Here is a 17741-nt window from a genome sequence, read left to right as displayed (position 1 = left end):
TAAATATATTATATTAAGCATTAAGATACAGTGATACCTCATCTTACAAATGCCTCGTCATACAAACTTTTCGAGATACAAACCCGGGGTTTAAGATTTTTTTGCCTCTTCTTACAAACTATTTTCACCTTACAAACCCACCGCTGCCGCTGGGATGCCCGGAGGTGGGGTTTCCCAGTGAGGGGAGCCTCAGTGAAATTGCAGCATCACAAAAACACAGAGGTCCAGAGATGGGGTTTCGAGGGCTTCGGTGTTTTTGCGATGCTGCGATTTCACTGATGCTCCCTTCGCTGGGAAACCCCACCTCCGGACTTTGGTTGCCAGAGAAGCACCCATTTTTGCGATGCTGGAATTCCCCTGCAGCATTGTAAAAACACAGAGGTCCAGAGATGGGGTTTCGAGGGCTTCGGTGTTTTTGCGATGCTGCGATTTCACTGATGCTCCCTTCGCTGGGAAACCCCACCTCCGGACTTTGTTTGCCAGAGAAGCGCCCGTTTTTGCGATGCTGGAATTCCCCTGCAGCATTGTAAAAACACAGAAGTCCGGAGGTGGGGTTTCCCATGGAGGGGAGCCTCATGGGAATCCCAGCAGCGCAAAAACGGGGGCTTCGGCTGGCAAAAGGGGTGAATTTTGGGTTTGCACGCATTAATCACTTTTCCATTGATTCCTATGGGAAATATTGTTTCGTCTTACAAACTTTTCATCTTAAGAACCTCATCCTGGAACCAATTAAGTTTGTAAGACAAGGTATCACTGTATTTGTATTAAGACTGTAAGGATAAATGAATATAATATTGTATTATATTAATGCTTAGAAATATCTATATTAAAGCAAAGGTGTTGTAATTAAGATCCGTGGAGATATACAAATTATAATGACAACTGAAAATAGATGGAAATAGTAAATAGGTGTAAAATAACAGTTGATATACGCACCACAGAATAACCATAAAGGTATACAGTACATGTATGTATAAATGTTTTGTTTTTGGTTCATTTTGTATAATGTTTTATTTGTTTGTATTTTCTTTTATGCATTTTTTAAAGTTTATCAAGGAATAAAAATGATTTTATTTTTTTTTTAAGAGAGAGAAGCAAAATGTTTTCTCAAGGAAAAAGAGAGAAAATCCAGTTGCTTTTTGAAAAAGCCTCTTTGGGACAACCATGACCTGGATGACTGAGAATATCTATAGATCTAAGATCTGTTTTTTACTTTCCCTTTATAATCTAACAGGAATTTTAAAGTACATAAACTTTGGCAAGATTATTTTTAGCAACCTCTGACCTTGAAAGTGGATCTAGCTTTTTTGGAAAAAAGATCCAATAGATTACAAAAACTGTATTTTCTTTGAAACCATAAATGATAAACCTGAAAAAAGTGGCATATCTTAAAGAGGTTCACAGCAACAAAAATGTAATTATTTATAACTCTGTTTTACAAATGAAATTTTAAGAACAAAACCAAGGAACACTTAACAAAAAGCACACTTAGTATCTAAAAATCAAACTATATGTGCATTTATTTTATAAATACTGTTTAATTTCCCAATTTTTTCACATGAATGTGAAAGATTTAATTATGACTATTTGTATGATAAAGTTAAATAACCCAAATAAAAGACAAGGTGTTTTTTAAAAGTAAATCTAAAGGACAGCTTTCTTGGGGGAAAAGAGCTCTTCTTTCGTCACTGTAAATATACATGAAAGAAAAGGAAATGTGGGTTATGTGGGGAGAAACACATCGATCAGAAGTATGGAAAAGATGCACCAGTGAGAAGAATATGGTTATACCTGTCTGTGTATGATTGTATGTAAAAACTTTTTACTTAGCAAACTTAAAAAACAGACAAACATTTAAGTAAGAGTGTCAGTGCAGTCAGGCGGTAGGGAAAGCAAGTAGGATGCTTGGCTGCATAGCTAGAGGTATAACAAGAGGGAGATTATGATCCCGCTATATAGAATGCTGGTGAGACCACATTTGGAATACTGTGTTCAGTTATGGAGACCTCACCTACAAAAAGATATTGACAAAATTGAACGGGTCCAAAGACGGGCTACAAGAATGGTGGAAGGTCTTAAGCATAAAACGTATCAGGAAAGACTTCATGAACTCAATCTGTAGAGTCTGGAGGACAGAAGGAAAAGGGGGGACATGATCGAAACATTTAAATATATTAAAGGGTTAAATAAGGTCCAGGAGGGAAGTGTTTTTAATAGGAAAGTGAACACAAGAACAAGGAGACACAATCTGAAGTTAGTTGGGGGAAAGATCAAAAGCAACATGAGAAAATATTATTTTACTGAAAGAATAGTAGATCCTTGGAACAAACGTCCAGCAGACATGGTAGATAAATCCACAGTAACTGAATTTAAACATGCCTGGGATAAACATATATCCATCCTAAGATAAAATACAGAAAATAGTATAAGGGCAGACTAGATGGACCATGAGGTCTTTTTCTGCCGTCAGACTTCTATGTTTCTATGTTTCTATGTTTCTAAGAGTTAATTGAATTAAGATATTTTGTATTGTATATTTTATATGTTGTGAGCCGCCCCGAGTCCTCGGAGAGGGCAGGCGTAGAAATCCAATTAATTAATAAAAAATAAATAAATATTTGCTCTTCATATTACAGTGAGTTTCCAGACATATTCAGACACACCTAATTGGGTTCTAACAGAACTACAGCAGAGCTAATAGTATATTGTAGTATATGGAGCCGGGGTGGTGCAGCAACTAAAGTGCTGTACTGCAGGCCACTAAAGCTGACTGCTAGATCTGCAGGTCAGTGGTTCAAATCTCACTACTGGTTCAAGGCTGACTCAGCCTTCTATCCTTGCGAGGTGGGTAAAATGAGGACCCGGATTGTGGGGGCAATAGGCTGGCTCTGTTAAAAAGTGCTATTGCTAACATGTTGTAAGCCGCCCTGAGTCTAAGGAGAATGAATCGAATGAATAAATAAATAAATATTGGGTTATGTATTATAATCAGTAGCGGGTTCCTATCGGTACAGATGAGGATGCCGCAGCAGTAGTAAAACTGGAGCTGTGCGTGCAGCTTCAGGTCTCTGGTGCTTGCGTGCATCGCAACAAGGTTTTGCTTCTGCGCATGCTCAGGAAGCAAAATCTTGCGAGGGGACATGCACATGATTTTCTGCTTCTGTGCATGCGCAGAAGCAAAAACATTGCCGAAACCTCATGTGTGTGCCCCCTCACCACATTTTGCTTCCTTCGTAAGTGCAAGAGCAAAATCTCACTGGGACGGGCGCATACGCCATAGACCTAAAGCTGCATGTACAGTGCTCCGGTTATGAAGCTGCGCACAATGTACCTGATTATAATACTGTAGTACAGTACAGACCAGAAGTGGGTTCCTCCAAGTTCAAACTGGTTCTATGGAACTGGTAGTAACTTGGCAACCTGAGTCTCGACAACTGGAAGCGACCTGAGCCTGCCGCACCCCCAAACGGGCTCTTTCGATGACACCTTAAGTGGCACCATTTTGATTTTTGCTTATGAGCATGCGCACAAGTGCACAAAGTGCACGTGCACACATGCATGGCACATAACATGCGAGCGCTCACGCAGCACCGTCAAGGAGCAAAACAGCAGCAAGGTAAACCAGAACCCACCCAGTACAGATAGTACTTGAGTTACAATCATAATTGAGCTCAAGACTTCGGTTGTTAACTGAGACAGTTGTTGAGTTTTTCCACATTTTACAACATGAATCCCTACAGCTGATAAGTTAGTAATTACCCATTAACTTTTCTTATCAGAAAGTCGTAAATGGTGATCACATGATCTTGGGACAGAGCAATGGCAGTCATCGAATCCACTCCGTCTGGCCAATGGAAATGGCCCGGGAATGGCACATTGATAGATTTTCCGGCCGAAATTCGCTGGTTTTTTTGCTTCTGTGCATGCAGTCGCTTGCAGTCGCGAGGTTTTGTCTATTTTCACCATTTTTTGCTTGTGCAAAAATATCATCGAAAATATCCAAAATGTTGTGATATTTGGCTTGCTGTCAAATATCACACGGGGTGCACGCGTGCATGTCAGCTGCCAAGGACCATCCGGTTAGCGTGAAAAAATTGCAAAAAAGGTGCATTTGGGGTCCACGCATAGCCATAGATAGTTCACCCCTCTCTCTCATTCCCTTAGATCCTGCAAGTGGTGGATTGATGATGCTTAGCAGGAGTCAAAAAATGAGGATGGTACCCACAATTGTCAATCAAACCCTTGCCCTTTTTTGTGCCTGTTTACCCCTTCCCTCCAGACATCCCTGATGCCTAGAGAGAAAAGGAAGCATTACAGTGGAATACATGTGGACAGATGAAGAACAGAGTAGGAACAAGAATGGACGAGGCACAGATCACTAAAACAAGCTAAAATGTAAAGGTGGTAATGGTGGGAAGAATGAATGGATAGTGGAAACATGATTTCAAAATGGCAAAGAGAAGGATTTATTTTATGGATTCTCTGCACATTTGGCAGAAAACTGGGGCAACCACACTTGTGGTTAAGTTTGGTTAAGTGGTCTGTGCTAGTGTCACCAAAAATACCCTCCCACTTATGGTGGGGTCAACAGAGAGGGTAAAAAATTCCAGAAATGTATTTATTTATTGTTTGTTTGTTTATTTGACTTTCATGCCACCTCTCTCCGAGGACTTGGGGTAGCTTACAACATTTAATAAACAATATACAATATCTTAGATCCAATTAATTAAATTTAAATGTCTAAACCCCCCCCCCCCCAAAAAAAACCTATTAAAAAAGTCATTCCATTCACTCAACATTTTCTCAACACATTCATTGGCCAGGGGGGCAAGAATCTAATGGCCACAAGCCTGGAGGTATAAATGAGTCTTTAGACTTTTACCGAAGGCGAAGAGGCTGGGGGGCAGTACGAATCTCCGGGGGGAGCTGATTCCAGAAGGCTGGTGCCCCCACAGAGAAGGCTCTCCCCCTAGTTCCCACCAAATGACAGTGTCTAATTGAAGTGACCTAGAGAAGGCTGACTCTGTGGGACCTGACTGGTCGCTGGGATTCATGTGGCAGAAGGCGGTCTCAGAGGTAGGGCTTTATAGGTCATAGCCAACACTTTGAATTGAGTCTGGAAATCAATTGGCAGCCAGCGCAGACCGGGAAGTGTTGGAGAGATACGTAAGTGTCTGGACAAGCCCATGACTACTCGCACGGCTGCAGTCATGGACTTGACTGTGTCATGTGATGAACATACAACTCCTTGTCGAAGCCACAGCCCCACCTCTTTTTATACCTACCCATCACAAAGACTATTTTGACTTTTCCAAACTGTATCTCTCCTTGAACAGACCTGCCCACCTATAAACTTGAAATTGCATCAGCAGTTGGTAGATGAGTCACAGGAATCTTTACAAGGCAAGGGTGTATCTGTTGAAATCCCTGGCACACGTGTGCCTGGATGCCACTGAAATGCTCTTCAGGGGGAACATACCCTGCCTACAAAAAATCCAGCCCTGAAGAGACATTGTAGGTTCTTCTGGACTAGAGGTGCTGCTGATCTGTTCTCACGGAGATACTTTAAAAAAAATAATAATGCAGAGAAATCGCATCCCCTCTTGAACTCAGAAATAATACAAAAGTCAGTCAGTTCATTCCTCCTACATGTGGCTGCATGTGTAATCCTGCCATGTGTCATCACCTACGAGAAGGAGTCTCCAACCTTGGCAACTTTAAGACTTCTGGACTTCAACTCCCAGAGTTCCTCAGCCAACTGGCTGAGGAACTCTGGGAGTTGAAGTCCACAATTCTTAAAGTTGCCAGGGTTGGAGACCTTTGACCTAGAGGGCATGTTCCTGCCTGGCACTAAAAAAAGAGACATCAGGTGAAATATAAGTCTCCTTTCTAGGCATCTCCTTCTTGTCAAAGTCAGCAAAACCAACAACCAATCCATAAACAATAATTATTATGAACTAAGGCAATTCATTCTGGCATTATGTCCCAGCAAAATGTTGCAAGACGCAATTTGGGTTGGTCACCAGAACCAGAGATTTATTCTTCCAAGCTATTGGATTCATACTCAAGTCCATCCTCGGGGAATTTCTCTCTACCAAAATGTGCACAAGTTTGAAAGATCCAAAAACTAAACCTCTGGTCCCAGTGACTAATCCAGATTGGATCCTGCAACAGTAGAATAAAATAGAATTCTTTATTGGTCAAGTGTGATTGCACCAGTGATGGACTCCTACAGTAATGGTCAGGAACGCAGTTCCGGTAGCAAAATTTGGAGCGCCACCCAAGCACCCAATTTGCACTGAAAGATGTTGAAATAAAATGCATAAGCCATGCCCACAATGTGGTAGTAAAAATTTTGGTAGCCCATCACTGGATTGCACACACAAGGAATTTGTCTTTGGTGCATATGCTCCAGTAATTATTGTTTTTAGAAGTACATTGGTGCCTCTACTTACGAACATAATTTGTTCCGTGACCAGGTTCTTAAGTAGAAAAATTTGTAAGAAGAAGCAATTTTTCCAACAGGAATCAATGTAAAAGCAAATACAGTGGTACCTCTACTTAAGAACGCCTCTACTTAAGAACTTTTGTAGATAAGAATTGGGTGTTCAAGATTTTTTTGCCTCTTCTTAAGAACCATTTTCTACTTAAGAACCTGGTCACGAAACGAATTAAGTTCTTAAGTAGAGGTACCACTGTAATGTGTGCGATTGGGGAAACCACAGGGAGGGTGGAGGCGGTGTTTCCTCCCAGGAGATTCCTAGAGAGGCCTCATGAAGGCTTCTCCTCACCTTTTCCGGCCCAGTTTCCTCCCAGGAGATTCCTAGAGAGGCCCCACAGAGGCTTCTCCCCGCCTTTGCCAGTTACAGATTCGGAGGCTCAGGTTTGAAAGTGGAAAATGGTTCTTGAAAGGAAGCAAAAAAAATCTTGAACAGCTGGTTCTTATCTAGAAAAGTTCATAAGTAGAGGCGTTCTTAGGTAGAGGTACCCCTGTAATTATCAATAATTATCAATCATTATCAAGCAATTCTAATAATTATCAGTAAATATTGTTTTTAGAAGCAGGTATCCATTACTCATTTTGAAAGGGGGTTAGAGTGCAGATTTAGTCTAGAAAGATCAGGATGGAAATTTGTCAATCAACCAATGAGTCTAATAAAGTCTCCATCTCATTCTGTTCTACCCTATATGCTTGTAGGTCCCATATCCTTGGCTTTACTGCAAAGACTGGCAAATATTCCCATTATTTCAGAACTATTCTTGAGTTACCCGCCATTATAAGCTTATTGTAGGTCCTATATCCACTCTTGACCTTCCCACGAGGCGGGCATACAATATTCCCATAATTTAAGAGCATCAAGGATATAGAATATTTAGAAGTATCAACATGCAAGTAATAAAAGTATATTGTTAAGAATTGATAAGTATTAATTGGTTAAATGTTATATGAGTTGGAAATAACTTTAAAATTTGGGATTAGTAAAAATGTACTATTGAGAGGGAGGGGGGGAAGTCTGAAATTTGTTTGTGTTTTTAATTTGTTAATATTTGATTGGTGTTGAGAGAATGTCAAGTAAATCCAATGATTGGTTTTTATGTTTTTGGGGATTTTAGATCTTTTTTAAAATTAATTAATTGGATTTCAGATTTTGTATACTGTAAATATTATGTGTTGTGAGCCACCCTGAGTCCTCGGAGAGGATGGCATAGAAATCCAATCAATCAATCAATCAATCAACAAACAAACAAACAAACAAACAAACAAACAGGGTTTTCTTAGCTTATAGAAAAATGAGTAAAGAGAGGGAGGAAGCACTACTGCCAGGGGTGGGTTACTGTCCAGACTGGGGAGAACACAGTGGGGTAGTGAAAAAGGAGCTCCACCCCAGAGCACTCAATTTGCACTGAAAGATGTTGAAAGAAAATACAGGGCGTCCTGCGTAAGCCACACCCACAGTATGGTAGTAAAAATTAAACCACACCCACAGTATGGTAGTAAAAATTTTGGTAGCCCTTCACTGACTATGGCATGTTTAATAAGTCAGAAATATTGTTGGTGTTATACTTTTGAAGGAGCATTAAAGAAGGAATTTAATTAAAATATAATGTATGTACCTGGATGACAAAATTAGCAAAAAACCTGCAAATTTTTTGATGATTCATATGAGTTACTAACAGAATATTGCATTTTATTTATGGAAAATAGTATACTGTATTGTTTGAATGTATGTTGAGAGAAAAAAATTAAAAAATAACCACCACCACCCCAAAAAAGGACATAGTCCAACTTCCCCATAACCATTGCTATCCAGATGATTCCATTTCTGCAGACCTTAAAGGAAATTTTCTCCACCCACCCACCTCCTCCCAGGAAAGGATGGACTCGCCCCATGTCATGCCAGATGTGGCTTCCCTGAGTTATGGCAGCAACAAGCAGGGAGCACAAGAATCTTAGCAGATGCCTGTTTCCTTTACAAATAAGGAAATAACCCATTCAATGGCCTTCAAGATAATTAGGGGAGGGGAACCAAATGTTTCAAAGGAAGGAGAGCAACAAATGGGTTAAGTTTGGGGTTTTTTTTATCCCCAGCCAAGCTGTGGGGGGCGGGGGCGGAGGGAGATATTTGGCATAAAATTCGAGATTTGGCATCGATAACAGCACCACCAAACTCTTCCATCTTCACCAGAACCTAACCTGCCAAGTTCCTTGCCTTCTTATATTGATTTATTTTATTATTATGATTATTGAATTTCTATTCTGCGTTCTTTTTCACGTGGAATCTGAAGGAAACTTTCCTAGACATTCTGCCGGTTAGTTTCAAAGAAGGAACCGAGGTTTTTGTTGGTTTGTTTTTTTAAACAATCTTTGACGAAGTTTTCCCAAATTGTTCCAGCCACACACGGCGGTTCGGGCTCAAACCATGAAGCCGAAATCGCCATTCGACGCAATGGGCGTCCTAAGTCGCTACGAACCGTTAAAGGTATCCGCTAATAGTAATAATCCGCATCAAACTTTTTTTTTCCTTTCCCTCTGCAAATTTCTACGTTTGGTTTTAGTAATTAGGCAGCGGGTTTTTAACCGAAAGAAAGAGAAAACTTTACCAGCTCCTGGTATTAATTTTGCCTTGAAGTCTGGCATTTTCTCTGCGTCCAAAATATTGGGGGGGGGGGGGGGCGCAGCGTAGAGAGGGGGCTTCTGGAACATTATGTCCCAATTCCTCTTTCCACGCACCTCCTGTTGCTTCTACCACCCCCCTCCCATCCTACCCTCCGGTTATTAGGAAGCGAACAAAAGAAAGAAATAGAATAGAAAGCCAAAATGTATAATCCAGCGCAGAACCGAAGCGGAAGGGGAGAAATGGAAAGACAAACTTGGATAACGAACTGAGTCTGGGGTTCAGAAAGTGGGTATATGCTATTCCAAGCGGGGGGCAGAGATAGGGGAGGGGGCGAAGCTGGGAGACCACCGACCAGTGGACCAGCCAATTTGCGGAGGTGGAATAAACAGGAGGAGAGAAAGACGGAGGGAGTCATGGAAAGAGATCCAAGGAAACGGAGAAGAAGGGACGGGGTGGAAAGGAAGACAGAAAGAAGTTTTGGAGAAGAACCTGTAGCAAAAGTCTACGGAGCGCGGCTCACCCGATAGACATTTTCGGTCAGCCGGTTCACCTCTTCCGAGCGGGACATGATGCCTGGCCGGTCCGGGAACGCCAGGGGCCTGGACGGGCGGACTGAAAAGGAGGTGGGGCGGTGGGAGAGCAAGGGGAGGGTCTTATAGCGGGGGGCGTAAAGGAAGGAGAGAAGCAACCGGATCCACCAGGGACCAAAAAGTCAAAAGTGGCGCCCATCTCAGCTGTATGCTCAGCATGCCGACCAAACAGAGGTTTAGGGTTGCAAACATACGGATGGCCACTGGTGGCGCTCCAGATGTTTGCAGCCCCTATGTGAGAACCTTTAACACGTCCTGCTCGAATGAAGTGGGGGGGGGGGGAAGCGGATCAACCATTCCCCAAATATACAAAACGGTCCAACATGTATACGCGAGTCTATGCATATTTGATTATGAGTTTCCTGGCTATACTAGAAGTCTGTAGTACGGCGGCTCTCCGCCTTGGCAGCTTTAAGATCGGTGGCTGGGTGGGGAATTCTGGGAGTTGAAGTCCAGGCATCTCCAAACTGCCAAGGTTGAGCGACGGTGCTCTACAAACTTGGCAACTTGAAGATATCTGGACTTCAACTCCCAGAATTCCCCAGCCAGCATTCGCTGGCTGGGGAATTCTGGGAGTTGAAGTCCAAATATCTTCAAGTTGCCGAGGTTGGGAAACACTGCTGCAGAGCAAACTAGATTATCTCTGAGAGAACTTACACGCTTACAAAAAGTTGCTAATGGCTTACAGGTGGTCCACCATCATTCAGCCATTGCCTATCCACTGCAGAGCCAGCTGTAGTATCTTGATAAAAAGATACCACCTGGGATCCATTCTATGACTGCTGTCTGCATCTTATATTTTTATTATATGATAACAAGATAGTGGTAATAGAAGTAGAATAGAAATAGAGTAGAGTAGAGTAGAATAGAAACAGAATAGAAGTAGAATAGAATAGAACAGAGCAGAACGGAACGGAATAGAATTCTTTATTGGCCAAATGTGATTGGACACACAAGGAATTTGATGCACAGGCTCTCAGTGTACATAAAAGAAAAATATACATTTGTCAAGAATCATGATGTACAAAGACTTAATGATTGCCATAGGGGTCAAATAAGCAACATTGAAGAAATGACACTTGGCTACAATGTAAAGTAGTGTGTATACATTTTGTACAACAGTGTAAATGTGCTGTCCCCTCAAAATAATGGAATACACAACCATTAATGTCTAAACTGCTGGCAACAAAAGTGAGTACATCCCTAAGTGATAATTTTATTTATGTATTTATTTATTTTGTCAATAATATTAAAATACAAGGTACAAGTAAATGTCTAAATGTATTCAAATACATGCAACAATTAAAAATAAAGAAACAGTAAGGACAGAGGACGGAAGGCACACTGATGCACTTATGCACACTCCTTAATGTCCAAATGGGGCCCAAATTGCCATTTCCCCTCCCTGGTGTCATGCGACTAATTAGTGATACAAGGTCAAAGATGTGAAGGGGGGGAGGAGCAGGTGTGTTAAATTAATACAATTGAAGGAGTCCAGAAATACTTCACAAGAAGAGTCCTCCACTCCTCCTCACGCAACAAATTAACTTACTCCTCCAGACTTCAATTACTATGTTTAGAAAATGTAGGTGGTCTCCGAACAGATTTAACTGTTGTTTATAAAATCATACATCACAATATACTCCCTGTTAGAGACTACTTCACCTTTAACAACAACAACACAAGAGCACATAATAGATACAAACTAAATGTAAATCACTCCAAACTAGACTGCAGAAAATATGATTTCAGCAATAGAGTGGTCGACGCCTGGAATTCACTACCGGCTCTGTCGTTTCCTCCCCCAATCCCAAAATCTTTAACCTTACATTATCTACAATTGACCTCTCCCCTTTTCTAAGAGGGGCGTGCATAAGTGCACCTTTGTGCCTACCGTCCCTGTCCTACCGTCTTTTATCCTTTCTATCACTACTTTCTACTTATGTTCTGTTAATACATACTGTAATACTATACTTGTTTGATAAATCAAATTATTAAATTAAATTAAATTAAATTAAATTAAATTAAATTAAATTAAATTAAATTAAATTAAATTAAATTAAATTAAATTAAATTAAATTAAATTAAATTAAATTAAATTAAATTAAATTAAATTAAATTAAATTAAATTAAATTAAATTAAATTAAATTAAATTAAATTAAATTAAATTAAATTCTGGTCACTGGAAATTCAAGATGGCACCTCATGGCAAGGAAGTATTTGAGGATCTGGGGAAAAAAAGAATTATTGCTCTACATAAAGATGAAGTACGCCTGTGATGACGAACTTATGACAAACGGCCCACCTATTGGGAGGCTACCCAAGACTTTTCTATGTTTCAGCTCCAGCGTGCATGCATGCGCTGGCTAGCTGATTTTTGGCCCTTGGAAACATAGTTTCGTCTTCCGGACACTTCCGTGAAGCTCCGGAGGCAAAAAAAAAAATCCCCCAACGGACAAACCGGAAGTTTTGGAAAACACACTTCCAGTTTGTCTGTCTGGGCATTCTTTTTACCTAACAGCAGCAGTGGTGGTGATGGGGTGGTAGAGCCGTATTGATATGAATCCACTGATTTTTGGTGACTTCAGCTGTGCTTCGGACAAAGTTTAAAGGTCAACATTAAGACGAGGAGGGGCGGGAAAGCTTCTTCTGACACGGAGACGCCGGGGGGAAAAATTGCCAAAAATCAGTGGGTTCATATCAGTACGGTTTTACCCCCACACACACACTGCTGTTAGGTTAAAATAAATGCCCTATGAAACTAGACTTACAATCCTAGATTTAGAACTATATTGCCTTATACACAATCTAAGCATAGCCCATAAAATCATCTGCTACAACGTCCTTCCTGTCAACAACTACTTCAGCTTCAACCACAACAACACACGAGCACACAACAGATACAAACTTAATGTAAACCGCTCCAAACTCAACTGCAGGAAATACGGCTTTAGTAACTGAGTAGTTGATGCATGGAACTCACTACCAGACTCTTTAGTATCATCACCTAACCCCCAATACTTTACCCTTAGAGACTATCCACTGTTGACCTCTCCCGATTCCTAAGAGGTCAATAAGGGGCGTGCATAAGTGCACCAGAGTGCCTTCCGTCCCCTAATGTTTCCCTTTTACTAGTATCATGTATATAAACATTGCTATATCTTTGTATACCACCAACACGAACTTGACAAAAAAAATAATAATAATAAAAGCATGTCCTGTGGGCTGATAAGATCAAGATAAACTTATTTGGTTCAGATGGTGTCAAATTTGTGTGTCGGCAACCAGGTGAGGATACAAAGACAAGTGTGTCTTGCCTACAATCAAGCATAGTGGTGGGAATAATAATAATAATAATAATAATAATAATAATAATAATAATAATAATAATAATAATTATTATTATTATTATTATTATTATTATAATAACAACAACAACAATAATAATAACAACAACAATAATAACAACAACAACAACAATAGTAATAACAGAGTTGGAAGGGACCTTGGAGGTCTTCTAGTCCAACCCCCTGCTAAGGTAGGAAATCCCAGACTACTTCAGAGAGATGGTTATCCACCATCTGCTTAAAACTTCAAGTGTTGGGGCATTCACAACTTCTGGAGGCAAGCTGTTCCACTGGTTACTTGTTCTGAGTCTGAGTGTCAGGAAATTTCTCCTTAGTTCTAAGTTACTTCACTCCTTGTTTAGTTTCCACCCATTGCTTCTTGTTCTGGAATGTCATGGTCTGGAGCTACATGAGTGCTGCCGGGACTGGGGAGCAACAGTTCATTGAGGGGACCATGAATGCCAACCTGTACTGAAGCAGAGCATGATCTCCTCCCTTGGGAAATTGAGTTGCAGGGCAGTATTCTAACATGATAATGACCCCAAACATACCTCCAAAACGACCACTGCCTTGCTAAAGGAGCTAAGGGCAAAGATGATGGACAGTCCAAGCATGTCTCCAGACCTAAACCCTATTGAGCATCTGTGGGGCGTCCTGAAATGAAAGGTGGAGGTGCACAAGGTCTCTTAACATCCACCAACACTGTACCATTGTGGTGGAAAAGTGGAAGAGACTCCAATGGCAACCTGCGAAGCTCAGATGAACTCTTATGCCCAAGAGGGTTAAGGCAGTGCTGGAAAATAAGGGTGACCACACAAAATATTGACAGTTTGGGCCTCATTTGGACATTGTCACTTAGGGGTGTACAGTATTCACTTTTGTTGCCAGCAGTTTATATATTGGTTATGACCTTTAAAGCCCTTCATGGCATTGGACCAGATTACCTCCAGAACCGCCTGCTACCGCACGAATCCCAGCGACCGATAAGGTCCCACAGAGTTGGCCTTCTCCGGGTCCCGTCGACTAAACAATGTTGTTTGGCGGGCCCCAGGGGAAGAGCCTTCTCTGTGGCGGCCCCGGCCTAGTGGGTGTCCCTGAAATAATTTTAACTGTACTCGTTTTATTTCAGATTTGATTTTTATTTATTTTTTGTATCCTACCTTTACAATTTTTTCAAATCATTCAAGGTGGCGAACCTACCTAATACTCCTTTGTCTTCCTATTTTCACCAACAACTGACAATAAATAGTAAGAGAAAAGAATATTATTATTAGAATAAACATTTTGGTAAAGTTTTGCTCTAAAATGCTCCTTTTGTAAAGCAAAGTTTGGGACTAAGTAAAGAAATATTGGGCTCAAGTCCAGAGGGTTATCAGGTCAGGAGTTTGAAAAAAGATTTTGAACTTTGTCATTGCCCATGTTGACTGGAGGAAGAGAGGAATAGGAATTGAAAGGTTGCCAATCCTCCTAATAGAGGAATGGATGGGAAAAGGGATGGAGTTAGCAGAGATGGCAGAATTGACTGTTTTAATTACAGAAAAAGAAGATACCCTGTTTTGTTTCTTCTTGGAAACCATTTCTGGATTTTGTGCTTGAGGAAGAAGGAAAAAAACATAAACGCTTGATTTTGGGTTTTGCTGATTAATCGACAGGCAGCCCTCAATTTATGACCACAATTGAACCCAAAATTTCTGTTGCAAAGTGAGACAATTGTTAAGTCAATTTTGTCCCATTTTACAACCTTATTTGCCAATTTGCCAGTTAGTAACAGAATCATTGCAGTTGTTATTTATTTATTTATTTATTTATTCATTCATTCATTCATTCATTCATTCATTCATTTACTCACTCACTCACTCATTCATTCATTCACTCACTCACTCACTCACTCACTCACTCACTCACTCATTCATTCATTCATTCACTCATCCATCCATCCATTCATTTATTTGATTTTTATGCCACCCTCCTCCTTAGACTCAGGGCTGCTTACAACATGTTAGCAATAGCACTTTTTAAAAACAGAGCCAGCATATTGCCCCCACAATCCAGGTCCTCATTTTACCCACCTGGGAAGGAGAGAAGGCTGAGTCAACCTTGAGCCAGTGATGAGATTTGAACCGCTGACCTGCAGATCTACAGTCAGCTTTAGGGGACATTAAGTGAATCTGGCTTCCCAAATTGACTTTGCTTATTGGAAAGCAGCTGATAAGGTTACAAATGTCGATCACATGACCCCAGGATGTGTGAATAGATGGCGGTTATCAAGTGCCTGAAATTTGATCATGTGACCATGGGGATGCTGCAATGGTCATAAGTGTGAAAAACAGTCATAAGTCACTTCCTTTCAGTGCTATTGTAACTTTGAACAGTCAGTAAACAAATGGTTGTAGCCAAGGACTACCTGTAGTTTATTATGACAAAAATGACTAGAACCTGTTAAGCTGCTAAAGTAAAAAGTTGAGGGTGTAATTGCATTTTGCTGTGTTGAGAAATGTTGGAAGTCCTTTGCCCTACACTTTTTTCTCCTTTCTTTCCTCCTTTCTTGTTATTTTAATTTGTATTTTATAGCACTGCAATTTTAATAAAAATTTTGGGGGGAGAAAAGAAGGGGTAAATCATTCTCCAAAGCACCTGAGGGTAGAACAAGAAGCAATGGGTGGAAATTAAATAAGGAAACAAGCTCTTCATTCATCAATGACCTTTGCGATTACATCACAAGCAACTGGGTCCTCTTCACCGACGATGTAAAACTCTTCAACACCACCGATAACACAACTACTCTCCAAAAAGACCTTGACGCTGTTTCTGAGTGGTCTAACACATGGCAACTCCAAATCTCAACTAGCAAATGCTCTGTCCTACACATTGGGAAGAAGAATCTGAACTCCAAATACGAACTGAATAATCAAATTATCACAGATAATCCCCACTCGGTTAAAGACCTTGGTATACTAATAACAAAAGGTTTAAGTGCCAAAGCCCACTGCAACAATATAGCCAAGAAGAGTTACCAGAGCTTACAAAACTTTTGCCAGACCCACCCTCGAATACAGTTCATCTGTTTGGAACCCATATCGCATCTCAGACATTAACACCCTTGAAAATGTCCAAAGATACTTCACCAGAAGAGCCCTTTACTCCTCCACTCGAAATAGAATACCCTACGAGACTAGACTTTCAATCCTGGGCCTAGAAAGTTTAGAACTAAGACACCTTAAACAAGATCTAAGTATTGCCCACAAGATCATATGCTGCAATGTCCTGCCTGTCGGCGACTACTTCAGCTTCAACCACAACAACACAAGAGCACACAACAGATTTAAACTTAATATTAACCGCTCCAAACTTGACTGTAAAAAATATGACTTCAGTAACCGAGTTGTCGAAGCGTGGAACTCATTACCGGACTCCATAGTGTCATTCCCAAAGCCCCAACACTTTACCCTTAGATTATCTACGGTTGACCTATCCAGATTCCTAAGAGGTCAGTAAGGGGCGAGTACAAGTGCACTAGAGTGCCTTCCGTCCCCTGTCCTATTGCTCTCCTATATCTCCTATACCCTTCTTCTATTCCTATATCTCTTCTTCTATTCTTTCATTGATATGTTCTATTACTATATATTCTTTTCTATTATTTCTTAGATATATTTTACTATGAGTACCTCCTCTATAACCTTCATCATGTATTTTACTATGTGTATGTAGATATATACCCACTAAACTCCCTTTGTGTATTGGACAAAATAAATAAATAAATAAAAAATAAAAAGTAACTTAAAACTAAGGAGAAATATCCTGACAGTTAGAACAATTGATTAGTGGAACAGCTTGCCTCCAGAACTTGTGAATGCTGCAACACTGGAAGTTTTTAAGAAGAGATTAGATAACCATCTGTCTGAAGGAGTGTAGGGTTTCCTGTTTAAGCAGGGGGTTGGACTAGAAGACCTCCAAGGTCTCTTCCAATTCTGGTTTTTTTTTGTTATTGTTGTTATAACATTAATGTTGAATTTCTATATTGACTACTGCACAGAAATATTAAATTTTCAGCATCAGCTTTATGTATCAAAAAACCTTAGCTGGCTTATATGGCTCAATGACTTTCAGAGGTAATTGTTTTTTATTTTATCTCAGGCTGAAGACAATTTGAGCTGGTCCAAAGAATGGTGTGGCTCAGGATGGAGCACGTGTGCTATCTGTGTAAATAATCAGTTGTGTGTTTCCCCTGCAAGAGAAGTGGGGGAATCAAATACCTCCAATTCTCAACCTCTTTCTCCCACCAAATAATTATCCAGTCACAAATTTCCGCCACAAAGTTACATTTAGTTAAATTTGGTTGAGACCACTTTCCTGAATTGTTTGCAAACTAATGTGTAGTTTGGTCTTTGTGGCAAACTCTTGGTGTGGGTATGGTACCACAAAGATAGGAATAGATGGAATTCAGCTTGGTTCTCCTAAAGGTGGTCCATCAGTGTAATCCAATTTACTTAAAGAATGATTGAAAAACAGATTGCTGCTTTGTATTTATTAAGAAGATAATTATTTACCAGAAGAACCCTCCACTCGCAACCAAATACCCTATGAAACTAGACTTGCAATCCTAGGTTTAGAAAGCTTAGAACTACGTTGCCTTAAACACTATCTAAGCATAGCCCATAAAATCATCTGCTACAATGTCCTTTCT

The 17741-nt window shown here is 40.4% G+C and overlaps 1 protein-coding gene across 3 annotated transcripts in view; it reads right to left on the bottom strand.

Moving 5' to 3' along the window:
- Window positions 1-9745, bottom strand: part of LOC139154976 (BAR/IMD domain-containing adapter protein 2-like) — a 52100-nt gene extending 42355 nt beyond the window's left edge. For all 3 annotated transcript variants that reach the window (XM_070730122.1, XM_070730123.1, XM_070730124.1), the window contains exon 1: window positions 9640-9745. In XM_070730122.1, coding sequence (XP_070586223.1) covers window positions 9640-9687 — 48 coding nt within the window. In that variant the 5' untranslated portion in view covers window positions 9688-9745. The remainder of the gene's footprint in view (window positions 1-9639) is intronic.
- Window positions 9746-17741: the final 7996 nt, after the last annotated feature.

This window comes from Erythrolamprus reginae, chromosome Z (genome assembly GCF_031021105.1).
Source record: "Erythrolamprus reginae isolate rEryReg1 chromosome Z, rEryReg1.hap1, whole genome shotgun sequence".
Classification (NCBI taxonomy): Eukaryota; Metazoa; Chordata; class Lepidosauria; order Squamata; family Dipsadidae; genus Erythrolamprus; species Erythrolamprus reginae.
This window is presented reverse-complemented; position numbering and strand designations above follow the sequence as displayed.